The following is a 25,086-nucleotide window of genomic DNA, read 5'->3' as shown; positions in this document are numbered from 1 at the left end:
AGATATTCAAACTTTATGTGGATATTCAAGAAATATTTGATATGGAAAGGATAAATTGGTAGATATAGACTATAATAGTACCACACATTAAATCCAAATATAAGGGACAGGTTATTAAAATTTGTACAACTGGCTTCCATACATTAAAGAATCAGAACTGTTGGTGCTTTCAAATCCTAATAGTTTCAAAATATTAAAAATATATGATTAAAGAGTGTCTTCCTCAATGAAGAGATTCAAGTGAAAGCTTCGATGAAGCACCACTTCACTGTGGTCTGGCATCAAATTCCCAGAAAATCAGAATCAGGCTTGAATTTGAAAAAGGCATTATATTTCCTTAAACAACCATTAGGGTCCAAAATGAAATTCCAAGTACATTCTATGATTACGGAAAGGGTAGTGTAGATATCACGCCCTGAGAAAATAAAATGGGAAATGAGTTTATTATACAACAAATTCACCTTTATGATACTGTACCATGATCCACAAACAATAAATCATGTGAGGAAGTTTTCAAATCTGATTCAGAAATAATTTGACACGAGTCCAATGGGACAGCTTGTCTTTTTTCTTTGAATACAAATCTCAAAGAAAATGATTGTATTTATATGACAATAAGAAGACACTATTTTTTTATAAAATTAAAAGATTGAAGATTTCCAAGCGAATGGCTGTCTGATGAGTCCAAGAACTAGGTTGGATCAATACACTGTTAATCAAGTTGTTGACCAACTCCTATATACAGGAGCGATCTGACCCAAATAAGTACGTAATGGCTAGTTGACCATTAGTTTTCACATATCAATAAAAAAACCATTATGAAATGAAACATCACCTTATTAAAATAATAGGAGTGATGATATTAATATCAAGTATATCCAAAAAAACAACAAAATGAATATTGATTCATCAAATTAAGAAGCTAATTAGGCATAACACTAGTGAACTTCTGAAAATCAAATTAATTAGAGAGCTTATCAATGTTGTAGTTTATAGCTTTTCTGATGATCCATTAAGGGTAGTAGGTTTATTTAAGGCAATCATATAATGAATTGGCTGAAAGGAAAATTGAGCGTACAGGTGATCCTGTCTTTTCAACTTAGATTTAAATTACTTGAATCCCATGGAAATTTAAATCACATTCAATCTTGCTTTAACAGATCTCTTGACGATTTGAGGTTTTGAAGTGGATAATGTCAGACAAAATATCTCAAAAAATTCCATTTGATAAAGTATATTTCTCTTTAATAACCTCAAACATATCTGTAGTTAGGAGTATGGAGTTCACATGGAAATTTTTGAGACATTTTGCCGAGATCTGCGTGACCAATAGCGGTGCCCTCAATATCTAATACTTAACACCATAAAAAAGGCATGATACATGATAATGGGGCACTATGGATCATGAATTATTGGCTTTAAAAATAACTTATTTAATTTATAATACATAAGCGGGGTGGGGCGTAAGCAAGCGTAGCGAATCACATAGAGTTGCCCCTACCTGCCGGCGCGCAGATTTTTTATTTTTACATTTTCTCCTTTAAATTTAACTTGGAATTGATGTTGGACTGTCCATTGGGCCGAGACCAGACTGAGACTGTCAAGTGTTAGAACAAGACTGGGCTAAATTTTATGTAGGACCAGATTGGGAAATATAGGATAAAAAATGGGACCATAAAAATCATATCCCAGACTCACCCTTGGCATCCATAGAAACCTTCTTTTTGGTGTCCTACTATTCCCAGGTCATATTATTTCTATCAGAAAAAAATTCAAAACTATTTTAACAAAAAACAGATGTATTTTTTCTGCGTAGTAAGCGCAACAAAGTAGCTGTGTTTTTTGGCAAATGAAATGAGTTTTGTAACCAATTATGTGAAAGACAGAACTCATGTTCCTTTGTAATGAGGGAATCAGAGAGAGTCGGAGAATGAGAGTAAAGTGATTTTTAAAAATTTTCCAAGCGATCTTAACCGATTGATGGATGATAGGGTTGATCATTCTATCACATTAAAGTTTGATCCATCACTGATGTTTAGTGTCCACTCTTTCTATCTTTATAATTTCTTTCTAGATGTAGAGGCAGCAGACATGATAACACCTAATGTGTACTAGTAACAGACTGAGGCATGCAAAACTTGGTAATTCCCGATGTTCACTCTCTTTATCTCAATACTCAGTCTCCTTCCCAGTTCTCTTGCCAGCGGTTGCAACCTTGATTGCAAGACCGACAGGGATCTACACGAGTGATTACTCACTCTCTATTATTACTACTTGAGAGCCTAGGTTAAGCTTAATTCCACTACAATAATGAGATACTATTGGAACAAATGAAAAGAAAATAAAAAATTTTAAATTTCGGGGATCAAGGAGCGTGATGAACGCACCGTTCTGGCAAATTAGATGCCTGTTTGGTCGTTTGCATATTTTTCCGCCATGGGTCATTGTGTAGCTTATAGTGAAGCACCTGGAGATGACAAACGCAGGTCAAGTTTTAGGATTTTATAAAACTATGATGGGGTTTCTATGGGTGGCACAGTTCTTGTTGCTTTAACGCATTTTAATAAAACTTTACTAGTTTTACCTGGATTAGGGTGGCGTGAACGTCGTCATTTTTGAGCTTGGAGAACTCGGCCGCCCAATCCCATTCATCGCCAAAAAGTTTCTTCTGCCGCTCCGCCTCAAGCATCACCGAATCACGGTAAATAAACCTCTGCGAGATCGATCTCACATTCTTGAGCATCATATCAATGGTGCTCTCATTGAGTCCCTGAAACAAAAATGCAAATAAATTCATTGAATAAGATTGATACAAAAAATCCTTTAACTGGAAAAAAGGGGGAAAGATCCAGGATAACTGATTTACCCGGAGGTGGGTGATCAGGTTGGGGATTTCCTCTTCTTTGATTCGGACAGCGAAGCTCTTGTAGTTGAGGAAGTTTTCGTATGGGAGAAAGATGCCGTCCTATGGAATGAACAATGAGGAATTTAAAATGAAAAGAGCTTTGCCCAGATATTAAAACTGTTATTGGAGAAATCTTTCGACATGGGTACATAACATGGGGATGGGTATGTGCCTGAATATAGAAAACTGTATACTATCATCTATCAAAATACTCTTTTTTGAAACATAAAATGGGCCATCACCCGACGAATCGGTGACCTTCCCAGCATAGTCATACAAGGCCCATCTCGAACAATTTGATAACAGGATCAAACCCTCCTTTATTCAACCACCACCCGGGGAAACCATGCCATCTTGAGTACTTCCAATTCATGTATAGCCCCGTCGGCAATCAATCAAAATACTCTTGACTGTTGATATTTATCGTTCTTGAAGTCAATTTTAAATTGGGCATCTACAGAAGAAATAGAATGAATGGATTACCTAAAACTAATGATTGGCAATGCAGTATGACCCAGTATTTCAGATGGGCATATTTCTTGCAGAAAGAGAAATGCTTTTCTGAGCTTCAGTCTAATCTGAAATTACCTCTAATATCATTATGTATAGAAGAAAGGAATGTATTTAGACTGAAGGAATTACCAATCATCCTACAAGACCCAGTCTCTTAGATGGGCATGTTGCCAACTAAAGAGAAAATTTATGTGCGCATCTGTCATAATATTATCCCAACAGATAGAAACTGTTCTCGGAGTTACAGTCAATCTAGGCATCAATAGAAAAAAGAACAGGTTTCTGCAAAATGAAATTTCAATTATCTAACATGACTGGGTGCTTCAGATGGGCATCCTTCGGGAAAAAAATAGAATTTTACATGATCATATATTGAAGTTGGTGTGAATTACTTAAAAGCTTCCCTTTTATAAAATTAAGTTAACTTTTTTTTTCTAACTAACTCAGGAACTTTGATAATTCATACCGAAATTAAGATTGAGGTGATGTAAGAGAGGAATCAGGGATTCAGGGATAAAAAATGGGTGGATAAACTTCCCGTTAGATTCAGAAATATCTTTATTATTGGTCTTTTGTGTAAGATAGGAATCAGGGGGAGAAAGAGCATAGTAGTGGACCAGAGAAATCCCTACTTGAATTAAATTGTAGGGGTTCATTACCCTTAAAACTGGAATAGGAACCTTAAGATAGAGAAAATGAAATAATACCGACTAATGATTCTAGAGCATCAATCACAGAGGACCAGTAAAAAATATATTTTTGAATCTAAGAGAAGTTGATCCACCCATTTTTCTACCTGGATCCCACGGAAAATCTCACCCACCAGATTCCAAGATATAACTTGGACGCACTTGCTAAGCTTTGGATTTTGAAAAAATAAATATAACAAGCTAAAAAATACCTGGATCACCACAGGGATACAACCCTGGAGAATACTATCTTCCATACGCCCACTCCAGCCATCACCGGGAAAAACCCCACAAAATAATGATCTGGACAAGTCGCCTTTGTAGTCAGAGCTTCGTATAGGGGTCACGATGACATCAGCAGCATGCTGCCTTCCCAGCTTGCCCTCCTTGTTGGGAGTCGATCCAAACTCTTCTGCCACCTTTTGCCTAATTCCCATGCTGTATCTGCTCAACTTTAAGAATAAAGTTAAGTACTTTCATCTTTTAGCTAAAATAATAAATTAAATGGGATTATTTTTTGAGTAGTTTTGCCTACGTAGACTCAAGTCGACCATTTTCATACGCAGGTCCTAGATTCCCATTGAAATAGAAAAGGATTTTCCGCTCCTTGCGAGGCCTGAGGGACAGAAAAGAATGGGAAATAATGTTTTTAGAAAATGAAAAAAAATCCAATGCAGATGAATAAAGTTGAGATTTAAATGCACCTGGCCCAGAGCTTCTTTTCTAACTCCATCGTATTAGGTTGTTTCCACGAAGGAATGACGAGGTCCTTGCTTGGGTCAAAACACGGATGGTTTCCCCTCTTTTCAAGAGGGACACGATCCCAATTATCTTGCCAATATGCGGTGGTTGAATAATTGTGCTTTGAGTTTGTGTTTCCCCAGTGAACTAACATCATACTGTTCCAGATTTCTTTGGGGGCATAGCAAGCACCCTCATCCCAAGAGAACATCTGCATATATTTAACAAGGGAAAGAAAAAATGCTTATGAATAAGGCGGAAATTTTAGGATAACTTTGGTCATTCAACAAGCAGTGCTAGACTACTTTCACGACCTCATTAGTGTCTTTAATAAAAAAATCAGTTCCTTGGACAATATTAGTTGTTCTCTTTTCAACAATAACATGTGCATTCTTAATAACATGATTTTCGTGACTTTTTTCAATGTCTTACCCACAAATGATCTCTGCCAGAGGAACGGTTCCAGTATGGATAATGTTCCACAATGTGATCGTACGCTCCCTTATACAAATTCAAGGTTGATATGCTCCTTAAGCCCATGTTCTCCTGATTCGTATGAAATGAATGGAGAAATATATCAAAAAATTTCCACCATTGTCACGGCTAAAATAGAATTTCCATGAAAGATAATGAGAGAAGTTCCATACTGGTATCAACAAATGGGGTGCGTGACCATCGCGAGCTATCACGCAGGCATCCAGAACAGGAACATAGAAATAATCAGCCTCTTCGGCATTCATTGTCCTGTGGGGGCTGCTCAAGATGTTTTCGTATAGAGCAATCTTTTGCAAAGAAAGAAAATAAAAATAATTTTTTCCAGATTCCTGATCAGTACCCAAATAAATATTAAAAAGGTTATTTTCTCTCACCTGTGACCCATACAGGTTGTCAGTCCACTCTGTCCTGTTCAGATCAGAGTAGACCCTGTTCACGCAATGGTACTTTAAATCACGCCCCTGAAAGGTCCCTCAAATCAGAAAATAAAAATCAGAGAGCATAGTATAATGAAGCTCTGCAATGTGGTTTCAACGTGTTTCAGAGACTGACCTCGAGAAGATGGCTATTGAACTCAGGTGGCAAATCATAGACATAGATGAGAGGTCTTCTCTTTCCGACAATAGCAATAATTGTTTCTATTTTGCGGCTTTCAGGATTGCTCTGGGGAATGATAGCCGCCACAGTATTAAGCCACCCAGGCCACTCACCAATGAAAGATTGAGCTGATGGGATGCTGCAATCTATCCCGTACCAACCACGCTCACACTGAGAGTAACTAAACCAAGATGAAGCGATACCATGAAAGAGATACTGAAGACTGAAAGCTTTTCCTTCAATATTTTGGGGGAAGTTTGTGACTCTTTTAAAAACCTTTCACGTAGTGTACAAAAGAGCTGTTAAATGAAATTTGAAAAGAAGAGCATAAACGTTGCCCATTAGGAATTTTTCAGCAACCACACTTCCAGTTTCTATGTTACCTTACTCTGAACTGAGACCATTACTCAATCGACTTGAAAGAACGATTTGAAATAAAACCAGCTGCAGATTTCTACCTTGAATTGGAAGCACTGATAACTGGATTATCAAAGCGAAGAATCCAAGGAACCCTCCCGCATTATTCTAGATATAAAATATGAAATATCTCATTTTTTAATATCTGATTCTAAAGCTTTCAAGATCAAGTTAATCTTTAGAGTTTTTCCTTAAATTTTCATGGAGGTGTGGTCCAAGATTCTTCTTATATTGTGATAAAATCCCCACCAGGAATGTATCGAGATGAAAGAGGGAAAGGGGTGACCCTGGCGGGGTAGACAACACCGAAGGGAACGGATGGCGGAGGAGGAGCGACGAAGTGGATATCGCCAGAGTGAATGAGACCCGACAGAGTGGACGTCGTCGAGTGAGAGAGTAGCTACCAAGGGGAAATATTAACTTGTAACTTCATGCACTGCCATCCAACAAGGAGTGCTACATATTTAAAGGGAAATGTGAGACGCAAAAGCAAAGACGAGAATGCCCCTAGAGGGCTTACTAGGGGAAATAGATAGTAACACTACTCCCCCCCCTTCAAGCACAGTTTCCTCTCAAGCCGGTGTTTCATCGTCAGTGTCAAGATGGCGGGGACATCTTCTGGTCGCAGCTTGCTGTCGGGCATGACAATGTGGATATTGAGGGTGTTATGACAGCCATGCCCAGGCGAAAACCTCTCGTTGCACAGATAACAGAGGCTGTGAGCTTTACGAGCTAGATATTCCTCTTCAGTCAGGTTGAGCCGGCGAGAGCGCGAGGAGATGTTGTGGTTGCTAGTATTCGTCGTGAGTGTTGGGACCTTTGGATCCTTGAGGGCGCCGGTTCCTTGGAGGTTGGCCGAGGGATCCTCAACTTCTAATAGGATTGCTTCCCCTTCTAAGGCACAGCCAATGAGGTCATTTGTGGTCTACAGGTTGTAGTGTTTGACTTCATCTCAGATTTTGGGCTGCAAGGCCACATGGAGGGCATTCATGGTTGTTTCTTCGGCAAGGTCAGAGAAGTAGCCAACAAGCTCCATAGACTCGGACACAAACATTCATGGTTGTGCCGGCTTGATACAGATTGAATAAATGGCGCTAAGTGTCACTGCGCTTGAGTCCAAAATGGCAGTTGAGATGGCGTTTGAAGTCAGCCCAACTTTGGAAGCCCATCCGGTCGTCAACGTAGCAGAACCAGGAGGACACCATCCTGTCCAAATAGGACGATCTCAAACAGACTCGTTCGTCATCATGCGTGGCATCACCACTGGAGAAGATTGGAAGGTTGGCCATACGACGGCGGGGCACCAAAGGTGGACCTCAAGTAGGCCCCTATCGTCCACGACCAGGGTTGCCTCAAGGCTGATTGAGAAGCTTGGTGTCGCCCCTACATGTCATCATCGACGGGTTGCACCGGTCTGCGATCGTGATGATTCATGACTAGTGGGAGGCGATCCTGTTGGCGGCGCTCCCTGTACTAAGGTTCAAGCTGATCTGTCCAATGGAGTGGCGACATGGGTTCTCATCATGAGCAGCTCTGTGCGTGCGAGGCCACCCAAGCGGGGGTCGCTGTGGTCGGTGTCCAGCTCCCCCTGCCAATGAGGACCCAGAAAAATGGTGGGTCATGGACGAGGTTCCATGCGGAGGGTGGAGGACGTGCGGGGTAGCCGGTCGGTGAGGATGGTCAGCGCTGCACCTGGGTGGTGTGCACTTGCTGGTCAGCGCTCGCCTGGCTTTCAGGGATGATTGGAGCTGCCCAGTGGGGTCCCCGCAAGGTTTGGACAGCGTTAATCGTCTGATCCGGGCCCACAAAAGCCTCTGAAGGTTTGCCCAGCTGCAAAGGCCCTGCAAGGGTCCCAGTTGAGCCATTTGCCGGCAGAAATCCCTAAATCAGCCCATGCGCCACGTTGCCCGGCTGAGTTGGGCCCTTGAGAGCCCAAATGAGGGTGCCCCCTTAGAACGGGCCAGCAAGGGGCCTGGTTGGACAGGCCTCGGGCAGGGAACCCTTGACCGGGCCGTTCACCGGGTCACAAACTTGGAGTGGACCGGTCATGGGGAAAAACCCCAAATCGAGCTTGTTTTATGGATCACCCACCGAAATGGGCCTGGCTGATAGCAAGTCGAGCTGGCCAGGGGTTGAAAAATCACGTCCAGCCCCTTTCCCCCTTTAGCAGGCCCGCTGGCTTCACACTGGTGGGCCTTCTCAAATCTAGATGGGATGGGTTGGCCTTCTCCCTTCGCCTGTCTCGTTTCAGGGCATATGCCCTTGTCGAGGAGTCCCCAGGATGACTCATGGGCAGCAGCCGGTGGTGCATTGGCGGTGGCTCACGACGTGACAGCGGCAGCTAATGGTGCACCAGCGGATGCTCACGGTCCCACGTCGGTGGTTGACAGCCCACTTGCTGCAGCGGACGACATGACAATGGTTGACGGCACGAGGACGAGGGGAGCCGGTGCATTGTCAGGAGGGGAGGCCTCCGAGGTGGAGGGGGTAGAGGCAGTGGTGGCACCACCGACAGAGGCGGTGGGTGCATGGCCGTGGTGGCACCACCGACAGAGGCGGTGGGTGCATGGCCGTGGCTGACTGCAGCTGGGCGGAGACGACAGAAACTAGCTGACGAAAGATGTTACAATCGCTTTGAGCTGCTCTGAAGAGGCCTTCCTTGAGGGCTTGCATAGTGATGGCCTGAGCTATCTCGAGGACAGCTACCTTGGCTGCCAGGTCTTCCAGGGTTGGCAGCAGGGCTTCACTGGACTGAGTCAAGGCAGGGTCAGACGTTGAGAGCGAGGACACATGGGGGTTCATTGGAGGTATCCCCCGACAAAGAAGAATCAAGAAGTGGTTGCAAGTCTTGCCCTTGTGGCTCCGGTTACATTCGACCAGGTGGAGAGGAGCGGAGGAGCTCCGAATCTTGAAGCTTCCTTGGAGGTGGCTGTGTCAGGACTTTGTTGATCCAGCCAAACGTTGATTCACTACCAAGCAGTAGAGGTGCATTATGTCTTGGATTGATACAATTTCTAGCAAATACTGTATCACCATCCAACGATGAGGGCTACATATTTAAAGGGAAATGCAAGTGGCAAATGCAAAGACGAGTAAGAATAAAATAAACCTACAAAATTAGATCGTAACATATTATAAGTACAAATAAAAGAAACCTACAAAATTTTTTCTGATGCAACCTAGGTATTATCACATATATATGATACAAATCTTTAGCTTGACAACGACAGAGAGAATAAAAACAAATTAGAGAAAGGATATGGAAAATAGCAGCCACACCTGACAAAATCCCCCCCGACAATGACCATGTCCAGAGCACTGATTTATACAGCTGCTAACAGTTGGAATTTCACAGTAATCACCCCAAAGGCCATCATATTTACAGTCACATCCTATCTTACGCTTAGCATTAGCTGAATAAGCTTGCTCGGGGACAATGTTGCACCAACCGGGTTCATTAATATCTGTGCTAAAAAAATTTGGATCCTTTCTTGTCCAATTTGTAATCTTTTGTCCGTCAGGGCCAAATCTAAAAAAGTTTCCTTCAGTTAAAAAATAAAGAAGAGGTGGAGAATAAAGCCTCGAATCTAGTTACGCTTTTTTTTTTGAACATGCTTCACAACTTACTCAATAGCAAATCCACATCCCTCTGACAACGGACGATTGGGATATGTTGTTCCCTCTCCACAGAAGCACATGGCTCGAGTTTTGTCACAGAAGGCAGGACACATTGAAACCATCCATCCGCCGTATGGCCAGTCTTTTGATGCTGGGAGATTGCATTCAAACTGCAACTTTTTGGAGCAGCTTTCCCCTGTTTTCCAGATATTTATAACAAAATTTATCGTACAGAAATTATTTGAGAAGTTTATTCATTATCAACACTGAAAATGATAAAACGGCACCCATCAAAATAATATGAAATGACCATGTATTGAGCACGTAGAAAAGATACCATTGTATTGATGTTGACAAACATATTACTGATCAAAAAAAGATGAAACTTCTTATGTAACACTATTTTCCCCACATATAGAGACATGTTCAATGAGTTTTCCTTAATCAACTATAGAAGGGCAAAGGACATGGGCCTACAACCGTATCCCGTCTTGACCTTGGCCATCAATTGGGTAAAGGGCATAGGACATGGGGCCCCAATTGTGTCCAGGCTTGACCCGGGCCGTCGATCTGGTCACCTTCACCAGATAATAATTCTTAAGAATGGACCTAACCAATCAGAATATTTATAACTACAAACCCACAATAACTAGACACGCTTCCCCATATAAGTTGTAGAAAAAACCAAAAAAGGAAGCGTAACTTAACCCTTAGAAGAATGAGTATAGGACACATACACCAACCCCAAGAGAGTTTAATACAAATGTTAGAAATAACCAGTTATAACTCTATGAATAGAAACTGGTGCTGTAAAATGAGGAAACTGTGATGGTTGTCCTCTCCTCGTCATTCTCTATAAATACTCTCCTCTTTGTAACACTTTTATGTGGATTTAGAATTACAATCTAGTCTTTACTTCTTCCTTCCACTTCCTCCTCCTTTATTCTTAATCTTCTCTATCTGCAGCATTTCAGTCATTTCAGATATACCACCTGAGGGACTGGTGAAGGCTTCGCAATAAAGGGAGAAGGATCATCGAAAGCAAGGAGAGAACTGATCGGTAGGGGTAGGGATTGATCTGGGAAGCCTGCTAAACATCTGAAGAGGCAATTTCAAATTGTTAAAATGGGTGGCTGGATGGTGAAGGGACGGAATCAACATGGAGAGGGAGGAGGCTGAGCCAAGCCGCAACTAAACTTTGATTCTTGACTGCCCTCCTAAAGGAAGGGCTACAAGTATTCAAAGAGAAAGGAGTAAACGAACTTAACACCATTTGACTAAACTGCCCCTAGTGGGCTAAAGTGTCGACGATACCTTTGTACATATAGGATCAGATCAGCTGATATACATATTTAAAGGGAAAGGGAAAGACTACTCTAGCGATAAGGACCCTAATGATCTTAATGGGATAATGGTCTAAAATCCCACCAGTTACAATGAGGTTGTGTAACTGCTCTCCCCATTCAAACGACGAGATTATCCCAAGCTGGTTCCTCCTCTGGAATGATGCCTGGGAATGGCTCCGAAGGCAGAGGGGGTGTGGTGGTGCCCCCGTAGTGGCCTAGGTTGCAACATTGATGCAAGCAGGGCAATACAGGCAGCATTTTTGGGAGCTGCAGGATCTAAGGATGTAAGCATGGAGTCTCAGAAAACCGCAGCAACCGAAGCAGAGACTGGAGACGGCTGTAGCAGGTGCACCCGCAGAAGCAGTGGCCGCTGAAGGGGTGACATTTGGTGGCATACAACAACGCTATATAGAGGCACCAGAGTGTAAGAGGCGATAACTGTCCTTGTGGTGATCGTTGGCTGAGTCTGCACACCATCTGCAAAGATCCCAATGACCCACACAGAGGGGCCAGGTTTCTGGTAGGAACCCACTCCAAAAGCAAGATCCCAATGACCCACAATCTGTCCATGGGATTTCCATGGCGAGTCCATGGGCTTTCTGAAGTGGACTCCAGAACTTCCACGGCTCGTCTGTGGCAGATCCATGAGCTTTCCGTGGGGAATGCACCACCTGGTTACTGCGGCCGTCCACTATTTTTAGTTGACTGGCTTATATTGAATGTCAGAATGATATCCCAATAGCTTGATAGGCCATCCCCCATAAAGCTCTTAGACTTGCTTCTGCGGCAGGAGGTACTTGAGACTGTACTGATCAGAAAGCAATAAATGGCCCCTAGATCAATTAGTGTTGTCATTTTGGTACCCCTAATACAATGGCTGTTCTGAACATCCAACTGGATTGGGGTAGTGTGGGGCTGGAGGTGCAATGGCAGTGCTGCAAACCTAGCCACTATGATATCCCCTGCTGGGGGTGCAAACAACATTGGGAAGGTGGAAGATAGGCCTGCCACTTCTGCGGCTGCACTTGCAGCACAGGTCAAACCGATGGCGGCCAGCTGGCATGGTAGCCGCCTCAGTCCCCTGCATCATGCACTGAAACACTACCAGGAATACAGGCAGTACAGTTTCCATTGGATGCGAGATCAGTGGGTGGATAGTAACAATGCGAAATTTCAAGCAGCTCTTCTTGGAAATATTGCGGCATAGCAACGATGGCGTCTTTCACAGACAGAGAAAGAGCTGGTAGGTGGTGATTTGGACTGGCTCTGATACCACTGATACTATCCTTGTAGTTTGTATTGGGGGAGATGAGTTGAGAAGGGACGAAGGAGATGCAAGGTCAGGAGCCGAGGTGGTAGAAAACATTGATGCGGAAGGTGCCGCAGGTGATGTGTTTCTGCCAATTGAAGTAACAATGACTAAACCAAAGTATTGGTTCTCCATATGACATTCACTGGCCTACTAAGGGAAGGACCACGCATACTTGAAGTGAAAGAGAAAGACTACCCTAGTGATAAAGACCCTAATTCCCTCAATGGGCTAATGGCCTACAAAAGCCCACCAGACACGACAGGGTGGTATCATCTTCCCTGAGGAAATAAACTATCAGAAAATCAGACTAATGTATCAACGAAACAGAACTTGTGACGATCAATACCTTTTTCAATGTGCAGACTCCTCGTAGACACTAAAAGAATGCAGCCCTCATCCTTCAGAATACCCCAACACCTCCATAAAATGACAGTGCATTCTTTGTCCCTTTTCTGCCTCTTATGTTCGACCTCATCTCTTAACCATTCAGTTATGCGTGTGGGGAACATGGTGCAGTCCCAATATGCACTGTCTCTTGATTGTTCATTGGTTGTCTCCCTACTTGCTCCCGGCCAATCATGAGGTATGTTTCTTTCTCTGGAAAAAGGCTGCCAATGCAACCAGATTCACATAATTTCCTCCCCTTTCCACAACCACCTTGTCCCCAAGGTACAATTTGGGGAATTGCTTCCTGAGCATTAGCAAGAGCTCCCAGGATCATTAACAAACAATGCTTCATATGCAGGTAGGCCCTTCCACTTCACCTATTTTCTTCTTGGCTGCTAAGATTCCTTTCGATAGTATCTGCATTTAGAGATCAGCAGTCAAACTTTTAGGGAGGGTGTCGCCAGTCTGGACTCCCTCACTGTCTGCTTCAACTTTGAATCATAGAACATGCGATGTAGGGCGCAGCTCTCTGGCAGTTGTTATTTGTAGGCTACTGGTCCCACCTTGGTAAACATTTTTAAACACTCGAAAGTATCTCAGGGCTAACTCCTAATTCACCTTGTTTTCTGGTGATTTTTTTTAGTAGGGTCAAAGATAAAAGATAGGTAATGGTTCTCACATCAAACACAGGTCACTTCTGTGCTCATCAATGCTGTGCTTTATGATTGTGAAATGAAAAAAAATGCGTCTCACACAAAGAGGCCCCTAGAGTTGCACGTGATTACAGTTGGGCCATTCAATAAGATTAGTCGTTCAATTTGGTCGTTTACGAGATTCTCAAATGGATCTCTCTGTGAGAAGAGAATGTTCTAAGAGTCAGGACATGGGTCCAATGGGACAGGGACTGTCCTCCTCCAGGTAATGGCTCCCCATTGGCTTTTAGGGTTTTGAAATAAGACATTGTATTTGTCAGTATTTGTTCTTTTCTTTTCCTTTTATACCCAATCGATGTAACCCAGTCTAAGTACTGGGTAACTTCTCCTAATGAAGCAAGTCAAATTTTTTGGTTGAGTTCTCTCTCTCTCTCTCTCTCTCTCTCTCTCTCTCTCTCTCTCTCTCTCTCTCTCTCTCTCTCTCTCTCTCTCTCTCTCTCTCTCTCTCTCTCTCTCTCTCTCTCTCTCTCTCTCTCTCTCTCTCTCTCTCTCTCTCTCTCTCTCTCTCTCTCTCTCTCTCTCTCTCTCTCTCTCTCTCTCTCTCTCTCTCTCTCTCTCTCTCTCTCTCTCTCTCTCTCTCTCTCTCTCTCTCTCTCTCTCTCTCTCTCTCTCTCTCTCTCTCTCTCTCTCTCTCTCTCTCTCTCTCTCTCTCTCTCTCTCTCTCTCTCTCTCTCTCTCTCTCTCTCTCTCTCTCTCTCTCTCTCTCTCTCTCTCTCTCTCTCTCTCTCTCTCTCTCTCTCTCTCTCTCTCTCTCTCTCTCTCTCTCTCTCTCTCTCTCTCTCTCTCTCTCTCTCTTGGCGGCTAGGGCTATGACAGCTGGAGAAGACAACCGGGAGAAGCTTCCCTGTTGAACATTTTCACTATTGATCAGCTGGAAGCAGACTATTTTAATGTTTGAACCTGTTTTAGATACCAGGTTACGGTGTCGGGCTGGGCCCCAACGGAAAACAAGACAGACTTCATATGACGCATTAGTGAGCACATGAGGTATTTAAGTTACCAGGCGGACCATTTATGCATTGCACCCACGTAAGTACATTAAAACAAAACAACATAGAAATAATGGAATGTTATGATGCTCATAAAACTCGCAAATAAACAAGAAATATGGGGCGTGAGTACAAAAAACAGCAAATAGACCAGTTGTTGGCCGAAAATACTTTGAGCCAGTCAACGCTTTCAAACAAATTGACAAAAAGAAATATGTTAAGGTTTCCAGAAAAATTCAAGTGCCCAAGGGAGCCCCCTCTACTTGACAAACCAGGGAAGTCCCAAGTTATGCATTCTCACATAGGAGTACTACTGGATGGGTGGCAGAGAGGGCATGTAAATGCATAGAATATTAAAAGATAGTATAATATAACATTTTATTTTATCACCTGCAAAGCCATGAAAGCAACGGCATTGCCCCAGGTCCTGGTTACAAATGCCCTGTCCACTGCAATCATCCTTGCATGCTTTGTTTCCTATGACCTAAAATAACGAAGGGAAAAAAAGCATTGGCTAAACCTGTACAGCATTAGAGATTTGAAGCCATTCCATCTGAGAAGTGATACGAAATTAAACCTCGTGAATTTCAACAAACTTGTCAACTGAATCACAGCCTGAAAGCCACCGCCCCATCTCAGCCTTCCAGGGAGCATCTCGATAAAAGACTGCGTTAAGATTGTCAGCTGGGAACTGTGCATCCAGGCCAATAGCCCACTGAGAACTTTCGATTGTGTGCTGCGTAGAATTCTCTCCAGAAGAACGACTTATTGTGAAACATAAATTTCGTGCATAGAGAGCGCTGAAGTAGCCTAATGAAGCTGGAAAAAATGGGGAGAAGTACAGATGGACCGCAACCATAAGCACCAGCATTGACATTATACCAGTAATAGGGGAACAAGAGCATTTCCCAATGGCCATCTTCAAAAAATCCAAGCAGAATATTTTTTCTCAATAACACAAAGCACGGGTCCGATAACCCAGAGAACTCCAAGCCGTAGAGAAGATTCAGTCCTTCCAAAATCCAACAACCCCTGGAATTTTAGAGACAAACAACTGTTCAAAGGTAGAAACCTCTAGAGACGCTCAAGCAGTTTAAATTTCACACTGCAGCGACAGCTTTCCGCATGCCTCCAACAAAACTTACAACATACATCACGAAATCGCCAAAAATAGATCAAAATCGATTGAAAAAATAGTAGCATAAAGATCACCAAAAAACAGAAAGCGAGATCGATTGTTCGTCCACCAACAAGAGACTCTCTTGCCTCATGGCCGGGATGAAATAATCGATAAATCATCCATGGAAATGGCGCTGAAGCAGGTCAACGCGGTGGACGAAGAGACTAATCAATGTTCATCACTAGAAGCCTATAGAGATGCTCTAGCAGTTTAAATTTCACACTGCATCGAGAGCTTTCTGCATGTATCCAACAAAACTTACTATAAATATCACGAAATCGCCAAAAATAGATTAAAATTGATTGAAGAGCAATGAAAGAAATAATGGCACAAAAATCACCGGAAAACAGAACGCGAGATCGATAGTTCGTCGACCATCCCGAGACTCTCTTTCCTCATTGCTGGGTTGAAATAATCAATGTATCCACCATGAAAATCGCGCAGAAGCAGGTCAACGCGATGGAGAGAGAAGTCAATCGACGTTCAGCATTAGAAGCATATAGAGACGCTCAAGCAGTTTAAACATCACATTACGTCGACATCTTTCCGCATGCCGCCAACAAAACTTACAACAAACCTCACAAAATCTCAAAAAAAAATGCAAAAAAATTGATCGATCAACATTGAAACAAACAGTGACACAATAGTCACCGGAAAAAGGAACGCGAAATCAAACCGTTCGTTCACCACCCCGAGATTCTCTTGCTTCAGTGTCGGATTGAAATAATCGATGAATCCTCCATGGAAATGGCGCTGAAGCAGACCAACGCAGTGGACAAAGAGATCAATCAACGTTCAGCATAGATGCATATAGAGACGCTCAAGCAGTTTAAACATCACACTGCGTCGACAGCTTTCCGCATGCCTCCAACATAACTTACTACAAACCTCACGAAAAATTGATTGATCAACAATGAAACAAACAGTGGCACAATAATCACCGGAAAAAAGGAGCGCGAAATCAAAGTTCAGCATTAATCAACGTTCAGCATTAGAAGCCTATAGAGACGATCAAGCAGTTTGAACTTCACACTACGAATTTCCGCATGCCTCCAACAGAACATACTACAAATAGTGGCATAAAAATCTCAAAAAAATAGAAAAAATCGATTGATCGACAACAAAACAAACAGTAGCACAATAATCACCGGAAAAAAGGAGCATGAAATCAAACCGTTTGTTCACCAGCCCGAGATAATCGATGGTTCAGTGCCAGATCGAAATAATCGATGAATCCTCCATTGAAATGGCGCTGAAGCAGGTCAACGCGGTGGAGAGAGAAATCAATCAATGCATCAGATGTCGCCTTCTGGATTGGGGACCGCAGAACTGCTCCCAAGAGTGACATCTCGCTCCTCGTCGACATCAAGCAACTCTGAAGACTACAACTACCAAAAATTCAAATTCCTTTTATATCTCTCCAGCTACTCGAATCAGCACAAGTACCGTATTTGACTCTGTAGTGCAAAACAAAGAATCCTGGATCGAAAATTCTTTTTTCCAACGGGAGTTTTTACGAAATTGTACCAGTAACAAGCGAGTTTGAAAATTATTATTTAAATAGTATGCTTTTAGTTCAATGCCCCACATCCGGCGCTAAAAATACTAGTATACTTGTAATGAATTATTAAATAATAGATAAATTTTACACGCCTTCCCAAGGCAAATACCGTCTCAGCAGAAATACCGTATTTGACTCTGTAGTGCAACACAGAGAATCCTGGAGCGGATCGAAAATTCTTTTTTTCAACGGGGGTTTCTACAAAATTGGACCACTAACAAGCGTTTTGAAAATTGTTATTTAAATAGTATGTTTTTTAGTCGAATGCCCCACATCCGGCGCTAAAAATACTTTCCTAGTATATTTATAGTGAATTATAAAATAGTAGATAAATATTATATGCCTTCCCAAGGCAATTAAATGAAGAAACAAGAAAACTATAGCCTAGAGGCCAAGGTTCTTAATTGTTGAAAAGTTGAAGAGGGTCTTTGGATGAATTCTTGGTCGCTCAGATTTAGTAGGTGGGCCAATCGAAACAAGTTGGCCACTAAAGAGGATTAGATTCAGCCCAACTAGGCCTGTAATTATAATGTATAACGTGCCATATATTATTTTAAAGTTCATAAATAATTTTATATTTGTGGTGTAGATAAGTGTATGAAAGTTTATTAAGCATGTGCAATTAACTAAGTTGTAGTTTGAGAGAGAGAGAGAGGGAAAGAGAGGGAAATTGAGGGGCTAAGGGAAAGAGAGAGAAGAGGAGCAATAGATAGAGGGAGAAGTGAAGAGGGTAGAAAGAGAGATTGAGGAGAGAATGAAAGAGAAGAACAAGATGATGGAGATAGAGATGAGGGTGTGTAGAGATAGAAGTATACTGAGAGAGAGGAAGAAGTGGACTCTGAGAGAGAGAAATGTGGGAAGGGAGAAACACAAGAGGGATAGGACGGAGAGAGAGATGAGGATATAGAGAGAAAGAGGGAGAAGTGAATAGAGTGAGAGAGAGATTGAGGAGAGAGAAATAAATGTACTAGGAAAATGATGGAGAGAGAGATGAAGATATATAGAGATAAAGTATACAGAGAGAGATGGGGAAAAGTGGACAGCGAAAAGGGGGGCAGAGAAAGAAAAAAAAAAGATATGGGAGGATAATTAGCAGAATAGGATAGAGAGAGAGAGAGCGTGACAAGAGGCATAAAGAGAGAGAGAGAGAGAGAGATTGAGAAAGGGAGGAAGAACCTTGATAGAGACCAATACAACTAAGCTCAACATTTAATTAATCATAATCCGCAAGTCAAACCAAATCTCATGGAAACCATAAGGCTCTTGCTCATCATCGGACCAAAAAAGGAAGCTTTCAGAAGGAACCCTAGATCTTTACAATCACCCAAGACGACAATTTTCCCATTCAGATTGCTGAGAGGAAGAAAATTCAGGTCATGAATCAACTTCTGCAAGAACACAACGACGAAGATGAATCTTAATGATAATAAGGAAAATTTTTTTTTTTAACTATATAATATGGAAAATGGAAAATTCTAAGAATCAGAGGAACGAGACTTACAGAAAAGGATATGTTGACGATGCTTCAAGCTGCTAAGTGCCTCAGCCATAGAGGCCTTCCCACCATCGAATTTCCATGTACAGCAATGTAAGCACCATTCAACCTAACCATTCATTTTGTCAGTAAGATGTTGAGGACAACAGTAATGGGGAGAGATAGATTGATATATGAGGAGAGGAGAGAAAAGAGATAGAGAGGTATGATAGATGGAGGACAGAGAAATACAGAGATAAAGATGAATAGATAGATATTGCAAGAGAGAGAGATAGACGGGTAAACAGACAGAGTAGAGAGAGAAATAGATAGATAACATGGATAGATAGTGCGACAGATAGAGAGAAAGCTGACTTGTCTACATCTGGAAGGGCCAATGTATCGAACGGTTCCTCCCTGTGTTCTGGGGTGGGGATTGCACCCCCCATCGCCGACATGTCTGAGATACCATCCCCCTGAACAAAGAATGCAGAAGAGTATAAAAATTCGTACAGAAAATTAAAATATTAACTATACTTGACATTTAAAATTACAATCTACATGAATGGACAGAAATTTAGAAGAAAATTGTTCTTGCCTGATGAGGGTAAGCGCCATATCCAGCATAAGCACCATACGCATAGAGAGAGGGATCATGGGAAGCCCCATATGCATAGGCATCATAACCTTGTCCATACCCATAATAACCGGCCCACTGGTTGGGATCGGCCTGTTGGGTCCACATAGCAGATGAATCCTGATATCATGTACGAAAATTAATTCAGCATTAGAAAATCACAGGACCATCTTGTCATGAAAAATGTTGAAAAGATTCTGATCAGGAGAAATGGAACCAGGGTTTGCGCCACCGAGGACTCATTAACGGATGATGACGGTGACACAGAGACTCACCATTTGTGCAAGCCATTGATGAATGATGATAATGATGATGAGTTTTCAGAAAAAGAAGGGGGGGTGGTTTCAGATCAAGAATCGCATATCACTGGAGATGGTGAGAAGTGGGTGATGATGATAATGATGTGTAACAAATAGGTCACCTTCATCTAATCATCGAGGATAAATTCCTCATTATCCATTTTGTCATCCCTGGATGGGGATGAATAAAGTGGTCATGATGATGGCGAAATGTGAGGATGACGATGACAACAATGAATAAAGAACGGAATATAAATTTTACTTCTCCAAAGAACTAAGACTTGAGGCCAGTCCCCAAAAAATATAAAAACATCGTAAAAAGAATCGTCATTAAAAACGAACCTGCTTTGTTTCGGGGCTTCTGCACCAGGAAAGGCGGACAGCTTGTTGACCAATCACTGTCCCGTTCATCCTCTGAATTGCTTCTTCAGCAGACGCCCTTAATATGCAAATAAAACAGTTCGGCAGTTTCATACGAATTCAGCAATGATGTCCAAAAATTACATATGGATACCACAATTTATGCAAACTCGTAGTGAAGAACAATAGGGAACCTCATGAAGATAAAAAATAAGTTATTTGGCCAGACTTCAAATGCCAGGAATGAATATTACAAAAGATAAACGTAATCATCATTTTCTCCTTCCAGACCATACCTTAGACCAAATTGGACAAAGCCACAACCTTTGCCTTGGGGAACTTTGACAGATACCAAATCCCCATACGGCGCAAAATACTGTCTGAGTTCATCCTCAGTTACATTGAGATCCAAGCTTCCAACATAAATCTGAAACAAATCCAAAATATTTTCTAACAACGAGAAAAAATAGGATGAATAAAGCTAACATGTAAGTTTTTTGACTCACGGTTGTGTTAGTTGTGTCACCATCTGTCACTGCAGGTTGCGCAGGTGGAGTAGCGTAGGTCAGAGAATATGGAGCTTCCACAACAAAGAGCACATAAGTTGGCAAATTTTAAAGAAAGGTTGCATCTAAATATATATCTCTGATGATAGTAAGAAAGATCATAACTTCAAACTTAACGAATAGATAGAAGACAGAAAAAAACCTGAAGCATAAGAGGACAAGAGTAATTAAAGATGTTATCGATGAATCCATTTTCCAGGGTATTGTTGAAGTTATCAATCTCTAAATCCTCGGACAATTATTATTAGGATTTGATCCCACTCATCATGACTTAAGTAAGCGTGTTGAGCCAGACATACGTTTCGTAAGGATTCATCTCTCCATATATGAATGACTGATCGGGTTGACGATCTGATCTTATATCCTATCCGTATCTGACCTGACCATGGATCGGGCCCACAGGATTGATCAATTGTCTGACAACGGGTCGAACCGATCCTCGATCAGCTGGGTTTATGGATCTACTTGATCAATAAGAATGGATTTTTTTCTTTCAAAATAAAAAAATAATGGAAAAAAAACCACAATATGGGATCAAACAGTCAGTCTACGGATTACTTCTCCATGATCTAATATCAAATAGTGACAAATCATAGGCACAAAATATTTAACTAATTGGTGTGCTTGTTTATGTTTACAGGATCATTATAGTGATTGATAAGCCCCTTTATTAGAACATTTCCAGTTTTACAAATATATTCGTTTTTTTATTTCAAAGGCCAGATGGTAATTAATATTGCCACCTGACAGCGCCCAATTGGACCAATTAGCCCATTCCATTTGATGGGCCAATCAGATTGGCCGAACAAGCAAGTGATCAATCTCTTGATCAGGTCAGCTGACTCAGACGGATCTTTATCCTGTCGAGTCTATCAATCAACTCTGCCAATCTGACCATCGATCAAGGATATTTGACTGATCTACTCTGATGACTTGATCTTGATCCGGCTGAACTGATGAGATCAATGAGCCCGATGTTTAGAAAGGAGAAACTAGATGAAAGCATAGTCTTTATACCCTCGGAGTCCTTGGAGCAATGGAATAATATTTTCACGAAGGGGCTTCTTAAATCTTAGTTCATGAGATTCCTCAGCAAAAGGAAGAAAATAAGTCTTCACTCTTCAGATTGAGGGCCAGTGTAGAGACATCATGAATATTTTTTTGTAATCAGGGCCTGCACATGCACCTTATGAGAACACAAAGTTTGAAGAAAATATGCCCATTACATGATTCTCGTATTTCTATATCTTCCAATTAAAGGGCAGGATAGTCTTTTGAACTATCCACGTGAGTGTATACATCCGACCCAGAGGAATGACAAAGTCAAGAATGTTCTTCCATTCTGTATCGAGTCTTCTGCTATTTTATTTCTTTTACAAAGTAAGTAGGTTCACTATTCATTAGCTTTCCACTGGTTTGGTGTAATGTGGATCAAGAAGACTATATGGTCTTTCCAAATCCATCCGTAAGACACTTAAATTTGCATTCTGTATCAAATTTAGTTTTAATTTTTTTGAATCCATCCAAGACTCTCACACCCCAAAAAATTCAAATAGCACAAACTTTTTTTTCTTCAAAACAATGAAAGCAGGATAGCACCGACTGACAAAGTGTACTACTCAGTAAAAACAGTCCCAAGTACCCAGAGTAATTACACTTACTTTTGACAGCAGGAGTCTGTGGCTGAAATGCTGTAGGCTTCTTCGGCGTGGCTGCACTAATACGCATGGGTCTAGTTGAGCAGTAGATCCCATTCATTTCTGCCATAGCACGGTTTCGCTCAGCCTCATCGGCAAACTTAACAAATCCATAGCCTTTTGACCTCCCAGTACTGGGATCAGTCACAACCTTTGCACCCCTGACTGAAGGGTACTGTGTTCTAAAGGTCTCCTGCAGCAAGTAGTCCGTAACATCAGGCGCCAAATCGCCGACAAAAATAGAATGGTCTGGGCCAGCATCGGGGCGTTTTTCCATGCCAAAAGATGCCCAATTCAACCGAAACATCTGCTCTGTTCCAGGCATTTGCGTGCCATTATAAGTCTGAAGAATTCTCTCTGCAGCTGAATGAGAAACAAACTCCACAAAACCATACCCTTCGGGTTGACCAGTCAACTTGTTGCGGATAATCTTTATTGAAACAACCTGTAAGTTCACCCAATGCAATGGCAGCAATGAATTGATTTCTACTATGCAGGGAAAATATATAAAATTACAGGAATTCAAGCCGCTGTTCAGATTATCAACATAAGATAATATTAATTAACGGATGAGCTTTTTCTCTTGACAAAATCACAAAAAAATAAATAAAAACTGTAAAAGAGAAATTAGTATAGATTCTGGTTCACAGTGGGTCTAGTATCTACGAAACAGGTCTTGCATGTGCGTGTTCTCATTCGCTGTCAGCCACTTTCCTTCTTGATTATCGAGTCGTTTTGGTTTTAAGATTGCAAATGAATTAGAGAAACAATTTCTTCACGAACTAATAAGAAAAATTTTCTTTTCTGATAGATAATCAAAGTTAATTCTCGAATTTGAATACAATTCTGCAGGTAAAAAAGCATTGACGATGAAAAACTAAAAACCAAAACTATCTGAACACTTAATGAATCGTTTCACCTAACCTTTACCTAAACAGAATTTCATCAAAAAAACTTTTTACCAACCAAAATTTCGGGATCCAGAAATGCCCATCTACTGAATTTCGGGATTCAGAAATGACCAGTCAACTTGTTGCGGATAATGAATTGATTTCTACTATGCAGGGAAAATATAATAAATTACAGGTATTCGAGTTATCAACATCAGACAATACAAATCAACGGAGTAGTTTTTTTCTCTTGACAAAATAACAAAATATAAATAAAAAATTTATAAGAGGATTAGTATAGACTCTGGTTCACAGCGGGTCTAGTATCGACGTAACAGGTCTTGCATGTGCGTGTTCTCAGTCGCTGTCAGCCACTTTGCTTCTTCATTATCATGTAGTTTTGGTTTTAGGATTGCAAATGAATTAGAGAAACAGTTCCCTCACGAACTAATCAGATTTTTTTTATTTTCTGACAGATAATCAAAGTTAATTCTAAAATTTGAAAACAGTTCTACAGGTGAAAACGCATTGACGATGAGAAACTAAAAACCAAAACTACCAGAACACTTAATTAATCGTTTCACCAAACATTTAACTAAACAGAATTTCACCAACTAAACTGCGGTAGTAAACAGAATTTCACCAACCAAAATTTCAGGATTCAGAAATGCCCGTCTACTGAACTTCTGCGTCAAGATGATACAATAGTGTAACTAGGAACGCAAAAAATAAATAAACAAACCATCAACCAAAGGCTCCGTTTACTTGCAAGGCATAGAAAAACAGAAGAAGTGGATGCAATTAATCAACTCTGAGCGCAAAGGGAGAACAGAAGATGCAAGAATCTGAAAAAACAGCAAACGGAAAGAAGAAATCATACCTCTCCGGTGTGGGCGAAGCAGGTATTGAGATAATTCTCATCGACCCAGTACTGGAGATTCCCGATCCAGAGTGTTCTGACTTCCTCGAGGGAAGTAGGTTGATGGTAACCCTGAGGAGCTGCTGCAGCCGTTGGCCATCCTTGCTGGTGCTGCGCCCACTGCTGAGAAGAAGAATCCATGATTTTTCGCACTACCCTCGAAGATTTTTCGTCTCAACTTCGAGAAAGCCTCGATCTTTCCCTCGCTGATGAACAGGAATCGGGAAAAGAGAACAGCGCTTGGCGGGCGCTCTTTAATAATAATTCTTCGCCATTTAAAATTGAAGCGGTTCCCATAGTTTTATTCACCATATTATTGAATCGCTTAGAAAATTACACTAGTAAGTCCCCCAATGATTTATTTCAGTTCATTTCTCTATATGGAGAAAATTATTTAATCTCTATACAAAATTAATATCTGAAAGTATATTTTTTTTAGCTTCTACTGAAACAATAGGAATTCCCCCCAAATGATTTGTTTCAATTAGGCAACAGCAGACGTCATCCGTCACGTCACACGTCAGCACCGTGACGGATGGTGTGACGGTGACGGTGACAAAATTCTTGGCCCGTGACGGTGACGGTAATGGTGACGAAATATCCATGATGGTGATGTGACGGTGAAGAAGGTACATTATTATGGAGTGATCTTGGCGGATGACGTGACGAAATTATTGTAATGGATGATGTGACTGTGACAGTGACCAAGGGTCTCAGACGGTTGACATGATGGGAAAGCCGTCACAGATGACAGTGGTGACAGATCGTGAAATGATGAAAT

At 41.5% G+C, this 25,086-nt stretch overlaps 2 protein-coding genes across 9 annotated transcripts; both read right to left on the bottom strand.

The window, feature by feature from the left end:
* Positions 1-305: 305 nt before the first annotated feature.
* On the bottom strand, positions 306-17,302 carry LOC144711888 (uncharacterized). 8 transcript variants are annotated; one of them, XM_078586023.1, is made up of 17 exons: positions 17,051-17,302; positions 16,579-16,782; positions 15,300-15,754; positions 15,113-15,206; positions 9,985-10,171; positions 9,637-9,886; positions 5,896-6,111; positions 5,718-5,804; positions 5,496-5,630; positions 5,281-5,394; positions 4,812-5,059; positions 4,643-4,723; positions 4,320-4,551; positions 2,867-2,965; positions 2,585-2,770; positions 2,388-2,467; positions 306-415 (listed from the first exon to the last, which is right to left on the bottom strand). In XM_078586023.1, the coding sequence occupies exons 3-17, from the start codon at positions 15,639-15,641 to the stop codon at positions 409-411; spliced, it is 2,358 nt and encodes a 785-aa protein (XP_078442149.1). In that variant the 5' UTR covers positions 15,642-15,754; positions 16,579-16,782; positions 17,051-17,302; the 3' UTR covers positions 306-408. The 8 variants fall into 8 exon arrangements, with proteins under 8 accessions (XP_078442149.1, XP_078442141.1, XP_078442146.1 ...); XM_078586015.1 differs by lacking the exon at positions 306-415 and having other exon boundaries at positions 2,286-2,467; positions 17,051-17,300; XM_078586020.1 differs by lacking the exon at positions 306-415 and having other exon boundaries at positions 2,286-2,467; positions 16,579-16,655; positions 17,051-17,300.
* A 1,344-nt stretch (positions 17,303-18,646) lies between these two features.
* LOC144712155 (RNA-binding (RRM/RBD/RNP motifs) family protein) lies at positions 18,647-24,563 on the bottom strand. Its single transcript, XM_078586344.1, has 9 exons — positions 24,267-24,563; positions 22,461-22,941; positions 20,740-20,813; positions 20,530-20,660; positions 20,216-20,312; positions 19,536-19,694; positions 19,313-19,413; positions 18,965-19,067; positions 18,647-18,851 (listed from the first exon to the last, which is right to left on the bottom strand). The coding sequence occupies exons 1-8, from the start codon at positions 24,444-24,446 to the stop codon at positions 18,989-18,991; spliced, it is 1,302 nt and encodes a 433-aa protein (XP_078442470.1). The 5' UTR covers positions 24,447-24,563; the 3' UTR covers positions 18,647-18,851; positions 18,965-18,988.
* Positions 24,564-25,086: the final 523 nt, after the last annotated feature.

This window comes from Wolffia australiana, chromosome 14 (assembly GCF_029677425.1).
Source record: "Wolffia australiana isolate 7733 chromosome 14, ASM2967742v1".
Classification (NCBI taxonomy): domain Eukaryota; kingdom Viridiplantae; phylum Streptophyta; class Magnoliopsida; order Alismatales; family Araceae; genus Wolffia; species Wolffia australiana.
The sequence above is the reverse complement of the archived record's forward strand: the minus strand, read 5'-3'. Positions and strand labels throughout refer to the sequence as shown.